The 26,578-nt window shown below is 49.8% G+C and overlaps 1 protein-coding gene and 1 long non-coding RNA gene across 11 annotated transcripts in view; one reads left to right on the top strand and one right to left on the bottom strand.

The window, feature by feature from the left end:
* Positions 1-520: 520 nt before the first annotated feature.
* SALL1 (spalt like transcription factor 1) lies at positions 521-18,810 on the bottom strand. 8 transcript variants are annotated; one of them, XM_044256162.1, is made up of 5 exons: positions 17,708-18,809; positions 16,036-16,128; positions 8,050-8,086; positions 3,344-6,792; positions 521-2,144 (listed from the first exon to the last, which is right to left on the bottom strand). In XM_044256162.1, exons 2-5 carry the CDS (start codon positions 16,123-16,125, stop codon positions 1,704-1,706), a joined length of 4,017 nt encoding a protein of 1,338 aa, XP_044112097.1. In that variant the 5' UTR covers positions 16,126-16,128; positions 17,708-18,809; the 3' UTR covers positions 521-1,703. The 8 variants fall into 8 exon arrangements, with proteins under 8 accessions (XP_044112097.1, XP_044112098.1, XP_044112096.1 ...); XM_044256163.1 differs by having other exon boundaries at positions 18,069-18,809; XM_044256161.1 differs by lacking the exon at positions 17,708-18,809 and adding an exon at positions 17,142-17,184.
* Positions 16,931-26,578, top strand: part of LOC122911457 — a 23,923-nt gene continuing 14,275 nt past the window's right edge. For 2 of the 3 annotated variants that reach the window (XR_006385474.1, XR_006385473.1), the window contains exon 1: positions 16,931-17,017. This is a non-coding gene — a long non-coding RNA (uncharacterized LOC122911457). Of the gene's footprint in view, positions 17,018-23,988; positions 24,215-26,578 lie in introns of those variants that run through there. The other variant, XR_006385475.1, reaches the window with a different exon arrangement.

The raw sequence follows: 26,578 nt of genomic DNA, 5'->3' as shown, positions 1-26,578 counted from the left end.
GGTTGAGGCCCAGTTTCAGAGTCAGATTCTCTATCCCCCCTCTGCTTGGGGCATTCGCTAGCCACGCTGCTTTCCCTGCCTGAGAAAAGAAACAAGCACAGTTGAAATAAACCTGAAATCGAAATGGGCCAAATGTCCTGCTTCAGGGATAACCTGTCCAGACCAAACTTCCAATAAGGGCTGTTTATTTCATTTTTCCTCCTTTTGGGGGGTGTGGGTGTGAGCACAGTGTCCAGATGGGTCATAGATAACTGGCAAAATATCTAGATCCTCCAAATTAAAAAGACAAAAGATGAAAATGAAAGAAGAGGAGGAAAAAAAACAAAAACTAAAAACCAACCAAACAAAAAAACCCCACAGGCCCATGCAAACCTGTTTCTGTTACGCCTTTTGCAATTCCTTATTTAGAGAGAGAGAGAGATACACACTCACATACGCTTTACTTGTGCCTGGGGAAATGTTAAAATACATTTCAGGGTCTGGCTAAATAGAACTGCACTCTAAAAACACAGACACAGTATTTTGTTTTATCTGTTGCAAAAAAAAATGTATTTGATTACTTGGGTAAAATTACAGTATCTCTGTTGTTAGTAAGTATTAAATGTTAAAGAAATTGGACCCCCCCTTTCCTTTCAACTTTCCAAGAAAGTGCATGTAACAGTCCAATTTTTTTTTTCTTCCATACCTAATACAAAATAAGCAAACACTATACCTGCTCTCTTGATCAAGAAGAAGCATTCGCTCTTGTAAGGAACATATGTACATTTTAATGAAAGTGATATTTCTTATCGTATGTACAAGAGCATCTACATTTTCTCCACTGACGGTTGTTCAAGATGCCATACTTAGCAGCATTGTGTAATTCCAGCACACATTTTCTATTGTGAATATACCTACAAGGCAAAATGTTACGTCTCAGTTTCAACTACCAAAACAACACTTGTATTTTCTCTAAAGAATTCTGCGTGCTTATTACTGTACAGAAACTTATCAACATTGAGGACGACTCAAGTAAAAAGCACAATACAAATAGCAGTTCAAAACGGAAATGGTTAAATCTACAAAAAAAAAAAGGCAGGTTGAATTTTCCAATAAAAATTAAAAAAAAAAACCAACCAAACAAAAACAAAACAAAAAACCCAAAAAGCCCAAACCTTTCAAAGAACCACATGGATCAGTCTGTACTTTCAGTCTTTTGCTTAAATTTGTTTCGAAAGATTAGACAATGTGTTTGCTGATAAAACTTTTCCAGCAGGATCAAAGTGTACATTTATATACAGACTTTATTAGAGATCTAATGCATCACTGAGGCATTGCATCAACACCAGATTCATATTAAACCGGATATAGAAAATAAGTTAATGCCAGATTAAGACCGCCTAGCAGGGCAACTTGCGATTGCCATAAATGTTACAGCAAATTTACAGCACTCTAGTCAATTAGTATTTAGTCCAAAATACAGAAGACCAAAGTTAACGCTTGCATTCTGTTTGCAAAGCCAGGTTATATCACTAATAAATAAGCTTTCTTATAACTCTAGAAGTTGAACAAGGTACAAAAGAATGTCTTCATAATGTTGTAGTTCATAGATCTGGGGGAACCAGGAGGGAAGGGGGAGAGGGGGACGGGGCAAGGAGGAGGAGGAGGAGGCAACCGTGGGTCTCGTTCTGAGCCAGGATGCTCTTTCTCCAGCCAGAGTTGCTTTAACTTGTGACAATCTCTTTGCTGTCCTCCACGAAGCGGGTGAACCGGAAGTTGGTTCCGTTCTCGCTGCTGGCCATCTTCTCCAGGCCGGCCAGGGGAGCGCTGGGCTCGGAGTTCTGGAGCTTCTCCAGGTTTCCCGTCAGGCCGCTAATAGGTGAGCTGCTCCCGCTGCCCAGGCTTCCAGGAATTGGAGGGATGCCACCATTCTGAATGACGGAGATCTCATTGGCCTTCATGGCCAGCCCGTTGGAGAGCGCCGCTGCGTACTGATTCCAGAAACTGGAAGGATCTCCGCTTCCTGACCTGGCCGCCAAATCCTTCTGGAACATTTCTGGGAACTTGACAGGATTGCCTCCTAGAAATGTCATGGGGCCATCCACGGACAGCCGCCGACCCCGTCGCGCAGGGGCGCTATTCCACATGTGAGTGCCCATGTGTACCTAAGATGAGACCAGGGTCAGGGAGGGGAAAGGAAAAAAAAAAGGGGGGGGGGGAGAAAGAAAGGGAAAGAGAGAGAGAGAGGAAGGGAGAAGCTTAATAGTTGAATCTGTCTCAGCTCATATCCCAACACTCGACAAACCAAGTGGCCCACATGTCTATTCTTATTAAGTGTCAGACAGTGGACAAGGAATAGGGAACCGTCCACTCGAGCCCCCTCCTTAATAACGCACGCGCCCTTCCCAGCCCCGGGCGGCCTTCCCTCTTCCTGGGCCAAGATGCCTGCCTTACTTACTCTTTTTTTATTACCCGTATTTAGCTTATAACGGCCTCAAGCAAGCTCGTCAGGCGCAGATAGCTCCTTTCAGGGTTAGAATTGTTATGTCCACTCTCATTGCAATGGTAAGGATTGTATCTGACACCCTTTACCCTATAAATGTCCTTTTCAGATGGGAAGCAAGTACCCCTCACAGATTGCCCGGTGGAGGGCCAGTGCACGGAGAGAAAAGCCAGAAAGTAATTATTCATCTTGCATTACTGGCAGCAATCTCTAGAGAAATACTCTGTCAACAGAAAAATGTACACAGTCAGAGCGCTCAACTGTTGCTCTAGAACCTGAGCATGTTTGCTTTATTTCCAACACATATCAGTGGGAAGCGTCGTATAATCAATTATCATAATACCCATTAGCCGGGCAGCGAGATGTTATTGTTTTTAGGGGACGCGGGCCGTGCTGGACGGCGCCGTTATGAAAAATAGATGCATCCGCCGAAGAGGACGGTAATTATGAAGTGATACGGGCTGCACACAGGCCACGTGGAGGTCTTTAATCAATACCCCATGGCAACGCCAGGCCTGTCTTCCCGGGTAGGTAAGGCAATTCATTTGGTGCATTTAGCGAGACAGTGGGGAGGGACCGCTGCCTCGCTTAGGTGGACCAAATGATTCCAGGCGCCCACCAGCTCCACTGGGCTGCAGCCCACTCCGCTCCCTCCCTGCCACGATCCTGACTCACGCACTGCCCGGCCCGGGGCACCCGCGTTTCTCTGCTGTCAGCCCCACGTGGCAGGAACCTTCGCGAGAACTCTCCCCCTGCATGTCCTGCCTCTGGGGGGTGCTGGCTCGGGGGAGCATGCATTACAGATATCAATGGCAAACCAGCCAGAGGGCTGTTGGGGGGGGGGCAGACAGAGCGAGGTACCTTCAGATTGCCTTTTGTTGTGAAAGCTCTCCCACAAATAGTGCAAGCAAAGGGTTTCTCTCCAGTGTGAGTTCGCTCGTGGATCTGCAGGGCGCTGGACGAGGAGAAGGTTTTACCACACGTGTTGCAGTAGTGCTGCTTGGGGGTTCTCCTGGGCAGAGCTGGGAGCAGAACTGGGGATGTGGCAGAGGAGGACAGAGGCCCAGAGGGGACGTGACCGGTGGAGGTGTCCTTGCTGTCCTGAGGAGTGACATGCACGAAGCCGTTGACCTCTGTCTTGATGAGAGATGACAACGAGTTGGCGGGGATCACCGCCGAGTTCTGATTGGGGCCGAGGTTGGAACTGGGCTCAAAGAGCTGGGACGGCAGGTCCCGCATCTGATGTGTCAACATGTGCTGCTTCAGATTCCCCTTTGTGGAAAAGCCGCGATTGCAAACTGTGCAAATAAATGGTCTCTCTTTGGTATGACTTCTGTAGTGAATGTCCAAGGCACTCTGACAAGCAAAGGTTTTGCCACAAATGTCGCAAGCAGTGTTTTTAAATTTACCCCGGTCTCTGAAAGGGAAGAGGATCCCCAAAGAATCTTCCTTGATGATCTTCTCTGCGTGACTGGACGTCAGATCCAGAGCCCCACCATTCACGGGGGTGGGGGACAGACCATTGGCGAACTCGCTGGGCACTGCTCTATGTGGCTTCTCCTCCACGCTGGGGGACTTGTGGAGCTCCTGGGTGCTGTTGGATGGGGACAGAGCCTGCATGGAAGAGGTAGACTCTGAAATGGCCGGGCTGCCAGCACTTTGGCTCTCCATATCGCCGCCCACCGAGGACGAGTCATTGGTCAGGACGTCCCCCTCGACGGACCCGTTCTCCACGGACTTCAGGCTGGCCTGCAGCTGCTCTGCCAAGCCGGCGTTGATCATCTTCATCTGATTTTCCAAAGCAGCGATGCTTGACATCTCCAGGGGCAAAGGCGAAGAAGATAAGCTGTCTTGGGACGCATCCGCGGACTTGGGCGTGTCGGGGATGCTGCCCTCGGGACAGTCCTCCATGTTTTCATCAGAGAAGGTGTCCAGGTCGTCGAAATTCTTCTCGTCGAAGGAGCCCGTGTCCGACTCCATGGACTCAGGGTAGCTGTCGGGGACCGGGGTGTTGGGGATCTGACCGCCCATATGCATTCGGATGTGCTGCTGCAGGACCACGGCGTTGGTGAACTTCTTCTGGCAGATGGGGCAGGAATGCTGGACTCGGAGTGGGGGCACTGCCCGATGGACACTGTAATGGGTCTTCAGGTTCCCTTTCGTGGTGAAAGCCCGGCCGCAGATCTTGCACTTGAAGGGCCTCTCCCCGGTGTGTGTCCTGTAGTGCATCTTCAAGGCGCTCTGGCAACTAAGGACCCGGTGGCAGATGATACACTCGTTGGGGTCGGCGGCCTTCTTGTCAATGTTCTCTACCAACTGCTGAAGCTTGGAGGTCTCCGAGGCCTGGGCCGAGTCCAACAGTCCCCCAAAAGGAAACTTCGCCTTGAACTGCTCAGACATGAGCGGCAGCAGGGGGTTGGGAAAAGCCGCCGCGCTGCTGGGGCCCCCGTCGGCTGCCGGGGAGCTTAGAGAGCCGCTGCCACCGCCGGCCGCCGGGGCTGATCCAGGGGCCGCCCCGCTCTCTTCACTTCTGCCCCCCGAGGGCGGCCCGGCGGACTCTTCAGCTTCGTCTGCGAGCCCACCTGGGTTTCTCGTGGCCGGCTCGGGGGCCCCAGAGTCGCTTTTGACAGAGCCTGGGGGGCTGGTGGCTGAATGGCTGATGGGGATCGGGGCTGGCTCTTCGGTCTTGATGAAGGGCGCGAGGCTCGGGAGGGTCGGGGGCAACGGCAGGCCGACGGAAGTGGTCAGAGTGGGCAGGACCGGTTTGGTGTCTAGCCAGCTGGTGACCGGCTTTTCCGGGGGAATGGACATGCCGTACGGGATGCCGGTACTTGTGGGGATATTGTCCAGATGCTCAGGCACGGGATAGGGGTTCATCTGGATATGAGGGTATTTCTCTTTGTGGCGCTGAAAGTGGACCTTGAGGTTCCCCTTGGTGGAGAACCTGTTCCCGCAGATGTTGCACTTGAAGGGCCTCTCTCCGGTATGGGAGCGCAGGTGGATCTGCAAGGCACTGTCGCTCCCGAAGACCTTCGCGCAGAACCTGCACTTGTGTTTGAAGAACGCCTCGTCCGACGTGCTTTTCGCTTCGAAGGCGGGGACATTTGGTGGCTTGCTTTTTCTTTGCTGGGCCAAGGCGGACAAGGAGTTCAAATCCTCTGCAGTCGTTCCGATGTTGGGCAAAGGGCTGGGGAACACCGGGTTAGCGGGGGCCGGCTGAGGTAGAAGTGGATTAGATGCAGGATTCAATAAACTGCTTATTGCAAAAGCTGGTGACGATGACACCGAGGCTGCCGGGAGGCTGGCGTGCACGGCGCCAGCGCTCGAAGCCGCTTTTTCCGAGGACGGGGTGCTCCCCGCTGCCGCCAAAACGTTCATGTTGGGGGAAGAGCCGCTGTTGGGTGGAACAATGGTGTGGCCAGAACCGCTCTGAGGTAGCTGGGTGGGGGGGAGCTGCTTCACACTGCTGATGCACGCAGACTGGCTGGCGAGGCTCTGGGCTAAGCCAGCTGCCGCCGCCAGCTGCTGAGACAAATGGGAGCTTAGTGTGGACAAGGGGTTGGCAGATGTTCGTAAAGTACCTGGAGAAGGACTCGAAGATGTTGGCAAGTCTGCGTTCTGAGACGCCAACAGCAGTATTTGGTGACGGATCTGTTCGATCAGCTGCAGCTGGTGGATCTGTTGCTGCTGGAGGGCCAGGAGCTGCTCCATGAGGGCGGGCACGGCCAGCTTGCCCCCCGAGGCCCCGCCGCACCTCGCTTCCTGCGAGAACTGGGCCACGGCCACCTTGGTGCTCTGCAGGTTCTCGATGATGACGTTGCTGTTGATCACGGAGAAGTTGCCCAGTGTCGTCAGGTCCCCGAGTTGAGGTAGAGAGGTTGTGATCGCTGAGGTACCAGTAGAGGGAACGCCGCTGCAGCCTGGCGGGGGGCCGCCGCTGCCCCCGTTGCCGCTGCCGCCGTCCCCCGGAGCGCCCCCGCCACCTTTGTTAGCCCCCGGGGCCTCCACCTCCATGGACTCTTCCCTGTGGTGGCCGCGGTGTTCCGAAAGGTCGCCGCCTTTGGCCTGATCTGTTTTGAGAACGGGGTCATTCATTTGTTCATTGGGATGCTCTGGAGGAGGGGTAGGAGAGAAGGTTTCGGGTGGGCTGGCTGGGCTTTCATTGACGATTAACACTAATTGATTTTTAGTACAGTTCTTCTTGTGGAGCAGAAGATCTGATAATTCAAAGAACTCGGCACAGCACCGGCCACAGACGTGGGCGTCCTTGCTCTTTGTGGTGCGACTGGGTTGAACTTTCTCTGCGTCTCCTGCCAACAGCAAAAGGGGCAGGGTGAGAAAGGAGGCCGGGACACACAGGGTCCCCCATGACTTCAGAACAAGGAGCATGACCAGTCATTTTCTGTCTTCCAAACTTGAACCCCTTGCCCCCGAAAACCAGTCAATACCACCTAAGAAGGTTCATAATTACATGTGGAGGGTGTGGAGGAATTCCTATCAATCCCCTCTCTCAGCTAGCCACGGTCTTCAGATAATCCATCAAAATATAAAATACTACGAACTGAAGACATTGGTGCATAATGAAATTCCATAGCAAGATATTGATTTCCAATATTTTATACACCTTATTGTCTACTCATCCAGAGAGTGTCCAGCAACCATTCTGAGGACTTATTAGTCTCTTGAGTTTCTGTCAACCTTATTCATTTTCAACTGATTCAAAGATATCTGTGACAGTTTGTTCTGTCACTAAACTAATTTGTAGTCATTCAGGATCCAATCAGTGGTTGACGGGGGTGGAGGTGAGGTGGGGGCTTCATATCACCAAGCAGAAGACTGACAACTTAAAAATCATCTCCAGCCCCTACCTAGAACCCGAGCTAAGGCTGATCGGTGACAATCACACTTTTGCCACATCAGTAACAAATCCTTGGGACTGCTCAAGACTCTGCTGAATACAGAGAAGAAAGCATCACACACACACACACACACACACACACACACACACAACACGAAGAGAAACGCAATGACCATAATCCGTTACAAGGCCTGCCTCGCACCTATATTTTACCCCCATGGCATGTTTATTTTTAAAATTAAAGAATGCAGCCTTGGCTACCATTCCACTCTTCAAGGAATATATGCCACTAGGCTCCAAATGGCAACGTTATGTCTCTAAATATTTCATCAAAAGAGCTCTCTATATCTATAAAAACTGGCACAAGCTTTACATTTCTGATTCAACATCAACTTCTAGAAGGATGTGCCGTTAAGGCGAAGGGAAGAAATAATTCCTGGTTTAGAGTTTGGAACGGCTGTGCAATTCTCCTTGTCTGAATGCCTTTAAAAACAGTTTGCTCTTAACTGTTATCAATTGTTTAACAGATTGTCCTGAACCTTTCATTATAAAAATCCCTTTATTTCATGTTTGTTTCCACGGGTTGCTCAGATTTCTTCTCGCTAAGATCCATTTGTAAATTAAACATAAAAATCTCCAACTCCAAGCTAACATCCTATTCAAAGACAGGATGGAGCCCCATTGTTTGCCCAGCATGGGGAACACCAACTTCTGTTGTACAAATGGTGTGTGGTCATCTCCGAAGGCTGTGAAAAAAAAAAAAAAAAAAACTGTTTAATTCAAGGATTACCTCCCTGCATGCTTTTCTGCAGAACTGAATCAGATAATAGTTAGTTTCCATGACTTCCAAATTGAATCTCCCAGAAAACTTGCAGGGGGAAAAAAAAAAGAAAAGAAAAGAAAAGAAAAGAAGAGAAAACTAATTGCGAATATGAATAAATACAAATTCAAAATGTTGCTTTTTCGGTAAACTTGAGAGTCAAATCCAAAGAGCCAGCCATCTGCCTTTTCGTAGTAAACATCCAAAAAAGCTTGAGGACTTTTGCATTCCAGAAAATATAATTAATACCTAAACACTAACTTCTGGAAATTCCTTTAACTCTATTTGCCTTGAGTGATGCCCAAGTTGATGAGAACCCCCTGTGAAGTATGCCAGATGTATGCACACTTTATTCACTGGGAGTGTTATTTGAGTAGCTAAGTTATACTTAACAAGCTAGCTTTGCTAATACCCATCTTTTAATCTCCACAAGGGTATGGAGCGAAATGCATTAACAATACCAAACAAATCTTAGCTGTAGCAGAAAATACCAATAATGATTCAGTTTTAATTTAATGTTTAATCATCCTAATTGGCACCGGATTCCTATGCACGTTCAAGGTGCTGTTTTAAGCACTTTCTGTCTCTCTCCCTGCCTTAAAATAATGTAAACAAAATATTAAACGAAATTTGCCAAAGTTATGTTGCTTAACTTGGGACAAAAATAATGTGACAAAAATTCTGTTTAAAGCTTCTTATTTTGACAACCAATTTTAAATGATCCATCCATTTCAGATGCTTATTTTAAACTAGGAAATGCAATTCCTAATATATTCAACAGAAATGTTATTTCTTTCTCTTTGCACATTTCCATATGTAATGGTTATGTTTCCATCTACTTTTACAGCCAATTATGAAGGAACAAAAGCTATTCTGTTTGTTCACACATTTTCAACAAAATGCATTAAAACTATTATGTCAGCATGTTCTATTAAGCTCTGCATTCAGTGGAAAATACTTTTCAACCAGCTCACATTTATCAAAACATAAAGCCACTTTAAAACACAGTTTTGCTTGGTCAGCTGGGCTTAGACAAATAATGACAGATTCAGAACTAAATAACTAGCAAGGGAAATCAGAAAACTGACTTCATCAATTGTACACATTACAATGTAGTTTTTTTCAAATATTTAGCACATCTGTGTTCACGATTAAAGGGCATTTTAATTCTTTATAACTTGCAAACATCTGATATTCTCATAATATATGGACAAAATAAAAAGAAGGTTACTTTACAGGATTTAGCTGATTATTGCTTTCCTGGGCTCGAATTCTAGCATTTGCACTGCTTCAAGACTCACTTGAGAATTTTCAAGTTTTTCAACCTGAACATTTTTAAATTTAGGATTGTGCTAACTGGACGGAAAATGTAGATGCTTAAAAATAAATGCGTGCTCGCTTCTAAGAAAGAGACTATGTTCAAAAGCTGCCCGGGGTTTTAGCTTGGATTTTCACGACATTTTAATAAGCTGACATCTGATCTCACTGTAGAGTCGACTAATTTAATCTCCTGATGTTTATGAAAACCAAAAAAAAAAAAAAATTTCGGGTATCTATTTTGATTTATTTCAAAAGCAGGTGTCGCTATACTGTAATAGCTCTTAACTTTAAATCAATCTGTATTCTGACCTGAGCTGCTGTGAAGCTGAACACGACAAAGACAAAGCATGAGGACTAGTTTGAATCTTTAACTACCAGAGGGAATATTTTAAGTTGTAATAAGACAGACAGACACACACACACACACACACACACACACACACAAAACCACCATGTTCTAATTCATTTTTCGGACCGTCTGCTATCTTGTTTCTCAATAATCTGTTACACAGGGTTGCAACTGGTGACCCCATTATAGTAAATACAGTTGCCTTGCTCCCCGTACTAGGGTGAAAGTAACATTCCAGGTCCTCTTCTACGGAGTTTGCATACAAATTGATTTTATAATCCTCCTCGGGCAGGAAAATTTGAGAACCAGTGGTTTGCTAAGTTTGTATGCACAAAAAGGATATCTGGAATTTTTCCGGCGCTTGTGTTTTTGTTTTTGTTTTTTCAGAGGATAAGGTGGTGAACTTAACAGTTCCATCCAACTTATACTCAAAGCCCAGATGTTTTTGGTCTTGTCCTATTTAGGGGCTGGACACCCAACTCAAATTTGTCAGTTTTTCATCATCTCAACCTAACATGGCAGAATAGGAGGCAGAAAATTGAAGTGTTCCAATATATCTGTCTACTGTGAAAACAAAAATAAAACTATGCCCCACACAGCAAGGTTGGGCCAGCCAGGAAAAAAAACAAAACAAAACAAAACAGAACAAAACAATCCTACCACATTTAGTTTTCTTTTTTGGAGCTCTTCAGAAAGCGCCTTCACTTTACTTTCCATGACCTTACGATCACATTGACATTTTTAATAGAACCTCTCACAGGATTATGATTTTGGAGCCTATAATCTTTACAGGCTGTTCCTTCCCGTAGACTAACTGAGAAAGGCCATCAGCAACATTTTTGATTGATCGGTCTTGATCTTTTTATTATTAATATACATACATACATATTTTTTGTTTGCTTGTTTGTTTGTTTGCCCAGACCTGGGAAAAACCTAAACCTAAATGTCCAGCTTAAGATTCCAAAGAAATTTTAAACACTCCCATGTGTGCCCTGCATACTGTCTATAATAATGTCTTAAGTTTCCCTCTCTGTGATACGCAACCAAATGACACATCACCAGAATGCTTCAATTTCCTCCATGTTCTGGCCAGGATTAGTGTATTCTCAAGTGGAAGAACACAAGCGAAATCTCTGGGGAAAAAAAAAAAAAAACCAAAAAACCCACACGGACAAGACCCTCCCTAAGCAGGGATGTGAGCCCACCTAACACACACAATCAATGAAAGGGGTAAAATGTCTTCCTCTTGGATGAATCAAACTGAACACTAGGTGGGGTTCCAGTTGTAAGGGTTTGTTCGAAAACTTCTTTGTGGCTTTTCCTATTCCAGTGACGCGTAAAAAGAGAGACTCCTTAAGGCGAGATCTAAACTTTGGCTACATAAACATTGGCAAAGGCACAAGAAACTAAATCCCTGTTGTTTGAGGGTAAAACTGAGCTATGGAGACTACCTGTCAATCTTCCCCTTTGGGGGTCTGGCATCTGAGGGTGACAGGGGAATAAGGTTAGGAAAAGAAGCCAAGCTGATAAGGTGAGACTAAAGTAAACTACCAACTTCCTGCTAAGTGACTAGCAAGACTCAATTTGGGGGTCACTGGGACGATACTGAAGTACATATTATGATCTGGACCTTGTCACCTTTGCATGGGAGGAGGCTAGCAAAGGTTAAAACAGCTCGACACATTTAGCTTCTCTAAAGCCTGGCACACACACACTTTTTTCTGTGTGTGTTGGGGGGGGGAGGGGTGTTGGGGCTCCGGGTAATTTACCATCTCGGCTAAACCGCTCAATTCCTTCAGTTTTGGTAAGCTAAGAAAATTCTGGAAGACGGGGCAAGCTGTACACCACGCGATGTCTTAGAAACACTGAATTAAGACGGCAGGAGGACTTTGTTCTAGTTACTACGGAGAGCTGGGCTTTGAACCATTTCAAAAAACTTAGCAGACTGGGACTCTGCCGTTGGCTCGCTCGGGTTCCCACTAAGCTCTCCATGTGAGAAATGTGGGTTTTTGCCTTCTAAAGGGGTCCTGGTAAAGATGACTTGCTACCTGCAGGACGTAGAAAGGAAATAAAGTCCCCTAAGGATAACCTATAAATTGGCACTTGTACCTATAAACCATAGGAGAAACTTGATGTACCAGAAACCAGGAGACCCTCACTATGACAAATGCACTTTTGTGTCCGCTCTCCCACACCCAACTCCACTTTGCTTGTTGGTATGTTTGTTTTCAACGTTTTAGAAAGTATTTGCCGCCCGGAGCAAATCCCCTCAAAACAGTTTGCATTCTCTCATCCAGAATCTTCCATTATGCCACAAACTTAGAATAGGCCTGATTAAACATGAATTCTTTCCAACTGCCTTATCGTGCAGGTGTCGGTTTTTCAAAAAAAGCAATTAATTATAGTTCTCTCTAACCTTTTGGGCCCAGAAATCAATGTGTTGCCATTAAGCTGCTCACAATGAGTAAATTACTTTGGTAAATAATAGAATTTCATTATTAATATAAATAAGAGGAACATTTATGATACTTTATATGAGACCATGTTTTATCTCGAGTTCATGATGTTTTTATCTCTCTTCCAATATTATCTTTTCCTTGAGAAAGCTGAGCACCAAAATACTTTAATAAACGAATGGAGTCGGAATGGGCCATCCCTGTAGTACCTGAATCTTAAAAACACCATTCAAGGAAGAAAAACCCAACACACTCACACACACACACCTCTGGAACCCAGACCTTAATAAAGAACCCACAGAGAAAATCATTAGATTCTAATATTCCCCTTTCTCCGAATTATTTATCTTGGTAAATAATTTTTCCAATGGCAGTCATCTTTCTACAAATAACTCGAGACTTGTTGAATACCATTTAAGAGACAGGTAATATGTGCCATAATCTTGGTTTCATAAGAAATAGAAAAATTTCCCAGCTGAATGTAGGGGGTTCCTGGAATTTCAGCTAAATTAAAATAGGAACATTGGAAGGCTGACTAAATCATCTTGTTTTCTTGAACTTGTTCTGGGGGAGTTATCCGTGTGGCTGTTTGGCATGGCTCTGATTTTCTTTGTATGCCCGTGCACACACACACACATACACACATACAAACACACACACACACATACATGAGGCAGCTCTCAGTCTGAGTCTCTGCGTTTGGGCTCCTGTGCCCGGGGCCCACAAACTTTTCTAGGTCCTGCTCTAGGTAGAAATCAGCACGTCTGAGGTGCCAGCGTGTGTCAAACGCACCAACCAGATTTAATTCTGTTTGTTCGAGGTTCCATGGACCCTATTTCTGACCATTTTGAGACATAAGAAAAAGTAGCACACTGTTGGGAGTGAGGCGCTGTCTCCTAAAAATGTAATAACCTTTATACATGCGGGGGCGGCGGGGAGGTCCACCCAAAACAAAACCAAAAAAAAAAAAGGTAAAAAGCCCCAAACCCGAACAACTCGGTGAAGTGTGTTCTGCCTCGGGAGGTGCACAGAGATTGCCGATTCCTTGCAGAAAAGGTGGCGACTTTTTAAAGGTAACTTGGAGATAGGTCACACGTTCTCCCAACTACCCCCAAATAAAAAGATGGGGTGCTGGAAGGCCCTCCAGTGAGGCAGACACTGAGGAGGATTACTTGTGTGTTAATATTATTACAACATACGGAATCCTGTAACCCTATTACAAAATCTACCCTCTAGGCAGCTTCCCCCAAACTTATTGTTCAACCATGTAAAAACAGTCATAACCTAAAACCATTACCACGGAAGAAAAAGAGGGGGTGGGGAGAGGTGAGAAGGAGCTGGGAGGGAAATCCTGGCCATGCCCCTAACACTTTGCTCTTTCTTAGGACAATGAACCAGCTTTGGGGGAGAAAAAAAAGGGGGGGGGAGAAAGAGAGGGAGGAAGGAAGAAAGAAAGAAAAAAAGAAAGGAAACTTGATTCAGTGACTTAATGAACTTACCTCAAAGCTCAAATAAACTAAAAAAAAAAAAAAAAAAGCCCTAATAAATAATAATGGTACGAGGTAGTGAACTCCTTTTATGCTATTGCTTTATGAGAAACCTTAACTATTAAAAATTCTAGATTCACAGGGCGACAGGAGAAAGGTAAAGATCTAGCAGGCATCCTTTCTCCTGGAAGCCCGAGTCTTTTTTCTCCTTTTTGAAAATGTATGAAATCAGGACAAATGGACAAAAAAATTTTTAAAATCCCAACAAGACAAAACCAACAAAACAAACCCCCCAAAACTTTTTCTTCTCCTCCCATTTGGTTTTTCCTACACAGACTGGGAAGTTTCACAGTGTTCCAGGGCGGAAGGGTCTTAGCAGAAACTTTGAGAAAGATGGGTGTCGGGGCGAGAAGCAGAAGAAACCAGCTGAGAAAACCCGGAAAAATATTCGGAGCCGTTGCTGCAGCCTGGGGTAATTTCCCCCCAATTTATCTCGCGTCTCAGGGTTGGCCTCGGATGGAAAGCAGGGTTGGGGGCTCTTCTCAGCAGACTGAGAAATCTTAGAGACCCTGGGTAAGGCTGGAAGCTCGAAAAGAGTACTGGGGTGGGGGCCTGGCGGCAAATGTTGTAAACAATTTTCTTAATCTGTCTCAGTTCTCCCCAATTTCTTCAGGGGACCCCCAGGCCAGAAGACCCGTTTCCCGACAGCTGGGGTTATGGGAGTGGAATTCCCTTGGCTTCTCTGCCTGGGCTCTGCGCGGCTCCCCGCGCCCCAGCCCCACTGAGAAGCAGGCCTCTAGGGAAGGAGCCCGGGGACCGTGGGGCACGGGCGGCCGTAGAGTTTAGTGGGCAGAGGTGACGATCTAAGGGCACGCTTCTGAGCCTTGTCGGGCTCCAGGCGCCTCCTCCATACCCCCAAATGCCGCCCAGGACTTGAGCATTCCGAAGGGCACCCGGAGCCGCGGAGACCCCGCCGGGGTTGCCCTCGTTCTCCCGCAGCCGAGAGGCGAGCATCTTGCTGGGGACCGACCCCGGCGCGGCTCCTCCGCCTCGGACGCTGGGCCTGGCAGCTCGGAGGCCCCTAAAGTGAACCACTTCCAGGGACCAAGAGGGATTCGAGGTGTCCTCCATGCGTACCCCAAATCCCCAGCCGGGACCTCTCCTACTCTCGGCCTCGGCGCCCTCACACAAACTTTTCTCTAGACTTGTTCATTCCCTTCGGGACCCCGCAGTTGTCGCCTCCATCCGAGAAAGCGAGTGCCTCTGTTGGGGGGGGGGTTCTCCTCTGGCTAGAGACCCCCCCTCAACAGCCCTGGAAAAAGACCCTCACGATTCCTGGAAGCACGGAGTACCACGATCCTCAGCGGGCGCACACCCAATCTAAAGCTTTCTCGGGGGCGAGGGGTGGGGTGCATGTACTGGGAGAAAAGATGCGGGGATAAAGCCATTGGGTAGCCTGACCCCAACCAACACGGTTCCCCGGCCGCCTGCACTGCGTCTCAGAAGCAACCAGCCGCAAAGAGCACTCTCCGCCCCTGCCGCGACCCCGGCGTGTCGGGCACCCGCGCCCGGACACAGGTCCCCGTCTTCTGGCAGCTCTGAACCCCTAAAAGCATCCCATTCCCCCGCGCGGACCCAGGTGGAGTGTGAGCGCTTAGGGGGGCGCGACACGGGGGGCTCCCCCGCGCTGGAAGTTCAGCCTGGAGTACCAAGTAAACTTCCTTTCCGCAGGCAGCAGGGCCAGGGCGACGGAGGCCGGCCCGGGGGCCCCGGGCCCGGCGCGGGGAGCGTGAGGGGCCCCGGGCGGCCGACCTCCGTCCGCCCCGCGTCCCCCCGGCCACCCGGGCCCCGGTCGCCGCTCCCCGGAAAAGCCGGGCCGTAGGAGCGGGACCCGCGTGCCCGCTCTCCTCCCCCCTTCCCCGCCCCCCGGAGGACCCAATAACTCCGGAAAGATCCTGCCGGGAGAAGTGTTTGCTCTCCCCGGGCCAGGGGGGAAGCCCGGTGCAGGCAAATTGAAAATTAAAAAGGAAAGAAAAAGAAAAAAAAAAAAAAAAAAGAAAGAAAGAAAGAAAAGAAAGGGAAGGAAGAAAGGAAGGAAGAAATACGCCGAGTGGGAAAGGCGAGCGGGGACTCGGCGGTGGCAGTGGCCAGGGCGGTGGGCGCGGGGGCCAGCCGCGTGTGCGTGGGTCCGGGTGTGCGTGAGTGTGAGTGCGAGTGCGTGTGTGTGCGTGTGTGTGTCCGCGACGCGGGCCGGAGCACTCACCATCTCGCCGGGGGAGCGAGGCCACTTCGGGGTCGGATTGGAAATGTTGAGGCTTCGCTTGCTTCCTCCGCGACATGCTGGCTCAAACATCAGCTGGGGCAGAATAAAAAATTACTAAAAAAAAATCTTCTCAAAATTACGGAAATCGAGCGGCGGCGGCGGCGGCGGCTCCCCCCGCCCGCCGGCCCGCCCGCCCCCTCCCCGGCTCCCCGGCCCCGGGCGCAGCGCGCATGTGTCCTGCTATAATTATGATTATCAATAATGCATTGCGATTAATCATAGAGGGGCTCTTTGAAAGGCGATTGGCACCGGGCCAGCGCTATTCAAACCCGCTCGCCTTAATCAATTAGTTCGTGATTTGCTGCAGACCCCTGTCTCTCCGCGCGCTGGCCCAATAAGCCGGCCGCGGGGCTGGCTCTGCGCGCCGCGCCGCCCGACACTGGGTTAACCCTCTTCGCGACCGCCCGGGACTCCGCGGCCCGGCCGCCGCGGGCCTTCCTCCTCGCCTCTGCGCGCCCGGCACCCCGGCCTGCGCCCCCCCTCCCGAGCCCCCCCCATCCCGGGCTGGGCCGACCCGAATTAGCATGCCCTCCCCGGAATTAAGCCTCGCGGGTGGGGGGTGGGGCCGGGCGGCGGGGGCTGGAGACCCAGGCTGCGGGCGCGCGGCGAAGTTCCCAACTCCCGCGCTAGGCGCGCCGGCCCGCGGGGGGAGGGAGTCCCGTGGCGGGATTTGGGGGGAGGAAGTCCCGTTTCGTGAGTGTTTCTTCGTTTCTTTAAGAGCTACCAGAAAGCAGCCCACCCCCACCCCATAAAAAAAAAAAAAATAAGCGAGTGGGGAAGAGCCAGCCCCACGCCGGTCCGCCTCCTGCCCGCGGCCCGGCCTCCCTCCCGCTCGCCGCCTGACTCGGCGCTCCTTCGCCCCGAGTTCTCCATCCCCTGGATCGCGGGCTCGCGGGGGCGCGGAGAAGAGGACCGAGGAAAGGTTTGGGAACGTGATGGGTTTGGGGCTTTTGGAGGGGGGAGGGGCAACTCTCCCGCCACCCGGATCCTTCTCAAAGGGCCCCGATCCTCCAGCCTCTCGTTGCTCCCTCGCTTCCCTTCTCTACCTCGGACATTCCCAGGACAATTAGGGCTGAAGTTTTCGGGAGAAGCAGCCCCGAGCCCGTGGGATAAGGGGCGGCCCGGCTCCGCCCAGGACCCCTCCGGACCTCCCCCCCGGCTGCCCCGGTTGGCTGCAGGGCGCGTCACTCCGCGGGGAGGCGGCGGCGGCAGTGGCGCCGCCGAGCCCGGGGCGGGCGGAGAGCAGGGACCGGCCTGGGATCCGAGTTCAGCTCCAACCGGGGGGAGGGGAGGGGCCGCCGCTTGCCCTGAACGCTGCAACCCGCCCCTGGCCTCGGGAGGCGCAGCCCAGGCCGGCCGGGCCGTGGGCAAAGCCAGTCCTCGGGACCCCTAGGCTCCCCGCCCTGGGGGGAGGGGACCGCGCCCCAGGCTCCTGGCAACCAGGTGGCCGCGCGGAGCCCGGAGTAGTGGGGGTGGGGGTGGGAGGCCTCCCTGTCCGCAGCTGTCTGGCCCGACAGAAGCTCGCCTCCGTCTCTCCGGCACTTTCCGAGCGCGGCACCCAAACTTTTCGCACTAGCTCCCATCACCCCAGGCTGGGACGTAGCCTCCCTACCCGCGCCCCGGAGTCCGGAATCGTGAACGTGGGTCCTGCGCTCCCTCCGCTGGGCTCCGGCGCCCGCGAACCTGAGATCAGTCCTTGGCTCAGCCTAGCTCTTTCCCCTCGCGCCTCGGGGTCTCCTCGCTCCAGGGTTCCCGAAGTCCTGTGCCCGAAGGACAAACTAAACTTCGCTTGAGTAATGGGGGAGGGGGGGGTGCAGATACACAATCCCTGCCCTATCTCGCTATCGGGAGAGGAGAGGGCTCATAAGGACGCCCCAATTCGGGAGCGCCCTTGAGTCTGGAGAGCACCACAGTCGGTTCGCGCGAAGTGGGCACCAATCTTTAGAGTAGTTTCGCGTGCTTGGGACCCTTACCGCTCTTCCCCAAATGACTCTTCTCTTTTATCTTCGTTGGTCTTTTTTTTTTTTTTTTTTTTTAAATTCCAAATCTTTTGTGTGCGGGTGCGGGTTAATGTTTCTGTTTTCCTCTTGGCGACTTTTATCCCCACCTTGGTCTAACTTCTCCCTTCTTGATTTATTCTCGTTCTCCCTTTCTTCACCTTTTCTCCCTCTTATTTTTCCTCTCTTCTGCCCTCGCTCGGTTCCTGACACGCACGCACACGCACACACACACACACACTCCCTCTCCACCTCGCTCTCCCTTTCTCCCCAGGTCCTGTTGGTTACAGTAGATTTTGATAAAAAGACAAACGAAGCTATCAGTGGGGCTGATGTTGAAGAATGAAGATAATAATGTTTCCATAGGTGGTGCTTCAAATGCCATTATTTCTCACTGAATATTTAAAGAGATCCCTCGGCAAAGATGGATCTGCGTGCTCCTGGGGTGCGAGAAGCTCACTTCCCCCAGACCCCCGGGAAAGTGTACAGTAGCACGTGCCAATCCCGCACCCCCAGCCCGCCCCTGCAAATTGTGGTCCTCGCACACACCAGCCCGCACTATACCAGGTACACTAACGTGCCGGTACATATGCATTCGCACACTCCTTTCTCCGAATGTGCTTGCATTTGGAGCCGCCCGCATCCGTCTCTAACACTCTTGGCTTCTTGCAAGTCTCGGCCTCCGGGTCACCGCGTGCTGCCAGGAACCGAGCCGAGCTGGCGATCCCGCAAACCCTTCTTCCCGGTGCGCGCCGCGTGCGCCACGGGAAGCTCCCGGAATAGCTTCACACGTGTTCGTTCCTTGCTCTATGTGTTATTAAGATTGGGGGGGGGGCGACTTCCCTCCTCCCCAAACACCAAAACAAACAACCAAACGAAATGCACACGCAAAAACAGCTTCTCGATGTTTAATTAAAAATGGGTAAGCAGAGACGAATTAATTGGGGGATCCAAACTTTAATAACTTTTTTCGTTCTTTTGCGTCCTCGACGGCGTAGAGGCGGGCGTCTTGCTCTGGGAGCGGCGTCCCCCGCTAATTTCTTGTTTGTTTTCTTTCCCTCTGTGGCCGGGAGAGAGGAGAGGGGGAGGGTGGAGGAGGGGGGATGGGAGGAGGGGGATGGTCGGAATGGCGGGGAGAGGAGAATTGGTCTTTATTGTTGATGGCAATACATCAATTACGGGCCATTGTCTGGGGCCCAAGTTCCGTGGTTCGCTGACGCGGGCGCTGCGTTGTCAGGGCGCGGGTGAGGCTTCGCGTGCCGCGAGGCAAAGAAATAATTAAATTAATAAAAACGGAGACCGAGTGGGGGTTCATTTTTACTTTTGAACGGGTCGAAAGAAGGCAGTGAGTGCGACCGAAGTGCCACAGCTGAAGCCCGTCCCCACTCCTTGCTTGCCCCGGTAACCTGCGCGCTCTATAGGAGGTCGCGCCGGCCGGGCCTAGGATGGAGCTGCTGCTGGGGGAGTCCGGCGGACGCGGCTCCGACTTGCCGTTTCCACCAGAGGGCCTGGCACTTAGGGGCTGATCTACGCGAGGGAACTGGGGTGGCCCGAAGTGAGGTTGCTGCTGCGCCAGGGTCGTGACCTCGTGGGCCAACAAGAGCCGCACACGGAGGAGGCGCTTGGCGAGTTGTGCGAACTCACATTTGGGGGGCTCGCTGGCGGTCCTTCTAATGCTTCTCCGCAGTTTTCCCAAGACCTAGAGCGCCTTGTGGGGTTGGTGGACGGAAGGGCTGTGCCCCAAGGCCACGGGCCACTGCTGAGTTTCCAGCGAATGGGTTTTCGAGACTCTCTGCTTCATCCCAGATCCTCGGAAGGGGAGAGGGTGTTGGGCCTCCCCTTTCCAAAGGTCTGGCTCTCCCACCTGCAAAAATATCTCCTGCTGGCCCAGTCTGACCCCAGCTTTGGGATGGAGCCTGAAATGAGGCCTGGCCTGGGCCCGGAACCCTCCTCCTCTTTCTGCCCGCATTGGTTGGGCACCCCAGAACTGCGGGACCCCCCCGCGCGCCCTGGCCGTGCCCCTGCTCCCTCAGCCGTAGGCCCCAGGCCCCGCGGGCCCCAGGGCCATGGTTAGGAGGGCAGGAGAGGAGGTTTCGTTTTCTTGGGTTAAGGAAAAAAAAAAAAACAAAACAAAAAAAAAAAAACGGCGAAAGGGCGGCAGCGGTGCCCCCGGGTTTGGGGGTGGAGGCCCGTCGATGGTCTCAGTATTATTGATGGGGAAACGTTTAGGGCAGGAGCCTGGAGATCAGGTTCTCAGTCCTTCATGTACCGGGAGGTGGGAGGGACGGAGTGGGGGCCACGGTGGTGATAGAGATGGTGGTAGTGGCGACCCGGATAATGGTGGTGTGTGTGTGTGTGTGTTGGGATGGGGACGCCTGGACGCACCCGCATTAACCACTCCTGGGATTTACTTCTTTTTCTCTGGTCTGAAAGTTTGGGGTGGAGGGTCAGAGAAAGGACTGACGCAGTTACCCTAGCCCTTAGAACGCTTTGCTAGCCTGGGGGCTAGAACAGTGGGAGGAGGGGGACAGAGAAACTGACCCAAAGCAAAGACCAAACCCACCACAGGCTCGGTTGTTTTCCACGCCCCGGGACTTCGCTTTCTCCGGGAGTTTCAGAAACTCCTTTCTTAACCGAACTGCGGGCGCTCAAATCCTAACCTCTTCTCGGCCGCGGGAGAGGCTTCGAACCTGAGGCCTCGGGGAGCCGGCTGGGGTGGGTACCCTCGGTCCCGGCGGAGTCGAAGCGGTGCGCACTCGGCTCCCTCGCTCCAGAGTCCCGGCGGCGAGAAAGCGCACTTTCAGGGGGACTCCCGCCGCCCAGAGCCAAGGGCTATCTCCAGACCGGCGCCGAATGCCGCGCAGGGACCAGGCGCCCCGGCGCCGGCTCAGGCGGGAAAGTCGGCGGTGGCAAGTGAAGGTCGGGCTTGGTAACCACCCGCACGTCTCCCAGTCAGAGGTCCCCTGCAGCCTGCCCGCGGCCAGCTTCATCTTATTTCCCTTGCAGGGCCATCCCCACGGCAGCATTTAGAAACGGACTTCGCCAGCGACTGCGAGTGCCCGGGATTTTTTGCTTTGCGTCCACACGAAGCGTCTTGCACTTAAATTCAGTGCGCCCCGCATGCAACAGTGCCTCGCTAAGGGGTCTCTGGGTATAAAATTCCTCCCAAAGGAAATGTCTCGAGGTACCGAAAGTGGAAAAGACTAATCGAATTTATAAAAAGAAAACCTTTGCTTCCTTTTGGTTAAAATCCCATTGCGGTTTTCTCAGCGTGGAAAAAAAAAAATTATCATCATGCAATAGAGTGTAGCTAATTCCTGGAACCTGGTAGCAGGATGTTCAGAGCGCCCAGCAGGGCTCACAGATTCTCATATTGGAGCTCAGGAGGTAGGACTTTGGGATCCAGTGAAAAATGATGACTTCTTATGTCATCTGCTGGGAATGGGTGTGAAATCCGTGGAGCCCTGGGCTGTGTGTGCATTTGGGGGTGTGCCTGGGGGAGGGAGGGTCTGCCAGGAAACTCAACTTCATTCATATAGGAGACCCTCTCAAATGACCTCCATCTAGGCAACTTCTAGATCAACTCATTGAGGAAATCTCTTCTAACAAACTTAAAAAAAAATTATACTCTGCCACGTTCTGTAGCACAATGTCCCTCTTCAAAGAACAGAGCAACAGTTTCCAAAGAGAGAGGCATCTTGGTTTTATGAAAAGCTTGCCTGCCTGGAGACCTTGCCTGGGGATGGTCCAAGTTCATGGAGGAAAGCACCCTTTGGTTTCTCTTTGGTAGACATCTGTGGCCAACTCTGCTTTCAGAACCATCCTGGGGTCCTGGCTCTTGTTTGCCCGGTGGCCTGGTGCGCAAGGCCTGTCACTGACATTACTGAGAATTTACGAACCCTGCAAATGTCAGCTGAGCTCTGACTTGCCCAGGGGATATTGCTCTGGGTTTCTCTGTGAGGGAGAGAGGCGTTTCTCCTCCGAGTTTGCAGTTTTGAGTCAGAATGGTAACTTTATCTCATCCCAACCAACTTCAATTTGTCCTTCTAGTACAAGTATTTTTTGTTTGTTTGTTTGTTTGGTTTTTTGGTGCCCTATGTGTGATGAATAAAAAGGGGTGGCATGGAGGAAGCAAGTGGACAGCCCACCCTGCTCTTCTTTCCCCTTTTCCAGCTTGATGAAGTGTCTTAATTTCTATACTATAATTTCTTTCTCTGGGTTTTTATCCTTCTCTCTCTGGCAGCAGCAACAACACAGTTCTCTAAGACTTAATCCCTGGTTTAAGGTGGGGTTTTAAATTTGAGAGACTTCCATTTCCCAATTCCAAATCCCGGTCTCCCTATTTTCTCGTGCCTACCCCAAACAGGAGTTATCTCCTAAACTGTAATCCTGAAGCCGTCAACACCTGCACACTAAGATCAGGAAATAGCCTTACTCTTTCTTTCCTTTCCCATTTGTATCCTGGCCTCTACTTTCTCATCCCGAGTCCCCTCCCCACCCCAGACTCTCTTACCTATTTTGTAGTAAAACCCAGTTTCGAGAAGCCTTGCTTAGAACCTTTGCTCAGGCCCTTACAGATGCAACTTTTGCTTAGAGCTTGGTCCCCGGACTCGCTGCGGCCTTTGCCCAGGGACCAAAGACAGGAAGATGGTTCCAGATCTGTCTCCTTCTCCTGGGAGAGTTGGGGTGAAACCCTCATTTTCCAGGTTTGTTTTTATTTTCCTTTTCTTTCCTGGACCCCACAGCATCTCCCGTTTGGGAGAATAGTGCAGAGAAAGCTGGCCTTTTATCTCCATCTCCTTGACAGTGTCTTTTCTGCTGATCTCAAATGACTGTCCCTGGCCAGCTTTATTCACATGCCCCTACCTGGGCATTGGAGTCAGGCTACGGGAATTTACATCCTGGCTGTCATTGAACCGCGTCCTGGGAACATGGTCCTAGGTGCATACCCACGGAGTGGGTCAAATTAATACCACTACACTCCCATTTCCTGCTGCCCAAAAGGTAGCTCGCAGAGAGGAAGCACAGTGCTTTGAAGCATCCAGCAAAGAGCTTAGCCTTCTCCAAGCAGCGTGACCCCCGTATACCTCCAGCCGCTCCTTCCTCTGTTCCAGGGAGATAATCATAGTCCTGGTTTCATAGAGCTCTTGAGGGTTAAAAGAGTTAATATGTATGAGGAGTTTAGAATAGTGGCTAGCATGTAATTAACATAATATAAGTGTTAACTATTATTGTTACCACCCCACAGGTTGTTAGGATCAAATGCTGCAGGATGGTGAAAATACCGTTCGCCATTCACCCCTCCATCCCTCTATTCATTTACTCATTCACCCAGCAGAGTAACCATGCCAGGCGTGGGGGAGACCACGGAAACACAGCAACTCCTTTCCTTGCTTGCAGGCAGTTGATCAAAGAGTTTATTCTTGGACATGTGTTTGTTGCCTGGCTCAGTGTTGGGGGGTAAGTGGAACAGCATAGGAGCAAGGGTAAAAACAGTGCTTGATTTCAGGGCATTTCTAACTTTTTCTTTCTTTTTTTTTTTTTTTAGTTTTTATTTATTTATTTCTGCTAGCATTTTAACAGGAAGTCCTGACTAATACAGAAAATTGAAAGTTGAGCAGGTTGTACAGGAGCCCAAGCTTCATTGTGCATGTGGGCCAGAGACAGATCTTCTGCTTGCTTCTAGAAGGTTCCTGAGCACCAATGACATGCAAGTAGCTTGTGGCTTAGGTGCCAGCCCGTATTCTCTTTGCTGTTTTATTTGGCTCACACATGTGTGTTTTGATTGTACGGACTCCTCTGGATGGAGCAGAAAACAAAACACAACAATTAAACAGGTGCTGCTTTGCTTTGGGCTTCTTGAAAAGGTATAAACTACTCTGTGTGTACTTAGGCCTCCTGTTGCTGGCTTTTTTTGCTTTCCATTTTTGTCCGATTATAAAAATGGAGCGGCGCAGGTTCAGTAACAGAGCACCCCGTAGCCTAAATGTAATGGTTGGGGTGGGAGATGCCATCAGCCCGTCCTGCCCTCCTAGGCACGTGTCCTTTGGCTCTGGAGGTGACCGGTCCAGCAGCTACTGTGCCTACCTTGTGGCGGTGTTACGACCACGTTGTGATCAAAGGTAATTTTACACTTACGGTCGGAACGTGGAGAGCTCTTATGAATACCCCTTCCCTCTGCTTTGAGATGAAAACCCTTGGTAGGGCTAAGATCTAGAAAAAGAAGGAAAGTCTGAGCAAAACACAACAGCAACAGCAAAAACAGAACCAAACCAAACCAAAACAAAAAAACTCTCGAGCGGCCCCGTCGTTTGGCAAAATGGGAAACAGTCAGGCGTGTAGGTTTTCAGGATCCTGACGGAGGCTTTGGGAAGCCTCTGATGGCAAACATAGCTTCAGACAGTCACAGATATCAGCGACTGAGGGGGGAGTTTTCTTTTTTCTCTGGCGTGGAGGGAACGGACTTGATTCAATCTGTCACTTGATGTCCTTCTCCTCAAAAATAGTGCCTGGGGGCCCTCAAGGGCTTTATTTAGAGGCTCTCAGGAGCTCGGCAGTATGTAAATTATGTGTGAGTGTCCTTCATAGTTCCCAGTGGTCACAATCAGGGATTTAAACATGATTTAACATTTCAGATGATTTGTGGGAGGTTTGGAGCAGGCCAGCAGTGGGGCTGGCCCAGGCTGGTTTTCTCACCAGTGCATTAAGTAGGTTTCCAAGTCTCCGCTGCTCCTTCTGTTCTCTTCCTAGCCTCTGAGCTGATCTGTGAGTAGCTCCCAGTGTTGGTGGGTGGCCTCCCAAATGTCATTACTGTATCAAGGTTATGATACAGTATCAAGGAGTTCTAAGACATTTCCAAACAAAAGGTCTTAAAACTTAAAAAAACGCAACTCAGTCTATAGTGTGACCCTTTGCCTGCCCATCCATCCATCCATCCATCCATCCATCTATCCATCCATTCAGTTAACTAACATTTATTGAGCACCTACTGTATGCCAGTCGGTATTTTAGGCATGAAAGATATAATTGTGAAAAATGGAGAGGATCTCTTTGGTCTCCTGGAGTCTACATTCTAATGAAAGGGATAAACATTAAAAAAGAAAAAGACTCAATAAATGCAGAGAATGATGAGTCCTTTAGAGAGTATAACAGTGTGTGATGTGATGGAGAATGCCTGGGAGAAGGCACAGAGAGGAAGAAGAGGGGGATCAGGAAAGCCTCCAGGGAAGTGACCGTCACACTGAGATGAGAATGAGGGAAGGGTGTCAGCCATGCCACAATTTGGGGACACAAGTGTTCTGGGCCAAGGAAAGAGCAATTGCAAAGATTCCGAGAAGACAGTGGGCTCAGAAAAGTGTGCTCCTTTTTCTTCTTTTTACTCTCCTCCTTGTTATTCTACTTTCAGGAGGATTTAAGAAATGAAATATCTTTTTTAAAAATTGGTCTTTTTTTTAGTCAAAAAGGATAAAATAAATTGTGAAGTAGACATACAGTGGAATACTACGCAGCCATGAAAAGTAGTTAAATGCTGGTATTTGCAGTCATGTGGATAAATCTCAAAAGTATTATGCTGAGTGAAAGAAGCAGAATCAAAGTTGAACACACAGCCTCATTCCATTCATATTGCATTCTAGAAAATACAACCCAACCTATGGTGACAGAGAGCAAAGTCGTGGTTTAATGGTTGCCTGGGGCCGACGGGGAGGTTGTTGAGGGGTCCAGGGAAACTCATGAGGGTAAGAGATGTGTTTGTTATCTTGATTGTAGTGATAGTTTCACAGTGACATACATAATTCTAAACAGGTCCGACTGTCTACCTCACATGTGTATGCAATTCAGCAAACTTTAATCTTTGCTCCACAATGTTGAAAAATTAGGTACCCCACGTTGGAAAACCTTGGAAATGGATGTAAGAGATAAGGAATTTTAAGAGAAAATGGAAGTTGCCACTTTCCTGTTTAAACATTTGGACCCCCAAATTCTTTGTGGCTTGGTTGCATTTGATCTGGGAACAAGTATTGGCTTGGGTGGGTATGGGACTAGGGTTGGCACTGAGCCAGCTACCTTGACCCTGGAAGAAGCATCAAGTTTTTTTTGTGTTTTTGAGTCATAATGACTTTTTCTATTATTCTACCCAGAAGCAAAAAGGCCTTTGAATGTCAGGTGCTAATCTAGTCTTGGAATTAGAGGCCATACTGGTGTTGAGAGAGAAGTTTCCAGCCCCCAGCAGCTGATGAATCCAGATGGAGTTCAGGGTCTGAATCTGGACCAATACTGTTCACATTGATTTACAGTTTACTGGGACTGGAGGTTAGTCTGAAAGGCCATAGACCAGTTGTCATCTGAAGGACCATCTTTAGTAAAGAACAAGGTTTTTTTCCCAATCTGCCATGGACCAACATTTTTGAAAATACAGCACTAGAAAATATGAAAATATATTACTAGAAGAAGTTCTGAGAAAAAAAAAATGGAATAGAAAACAGAAT

This window comes from Neovison vison, chromosome 7, assembly GCF_020171115.1.
Source record: "Neovison vison isolate M4711 chromosome 7, ASM_NN_V1, whole genome shotgun sequence".
NCBI lineage: Eukaryota > Metazoa > Chordata > Mammalia > Carnivora > Mustelidae > Neogale > Neogale vison.
Note: the sequence above shows the minus strand (reverse complement) of the source record. Positions and strands in the feature narration are given on the sequence as shown.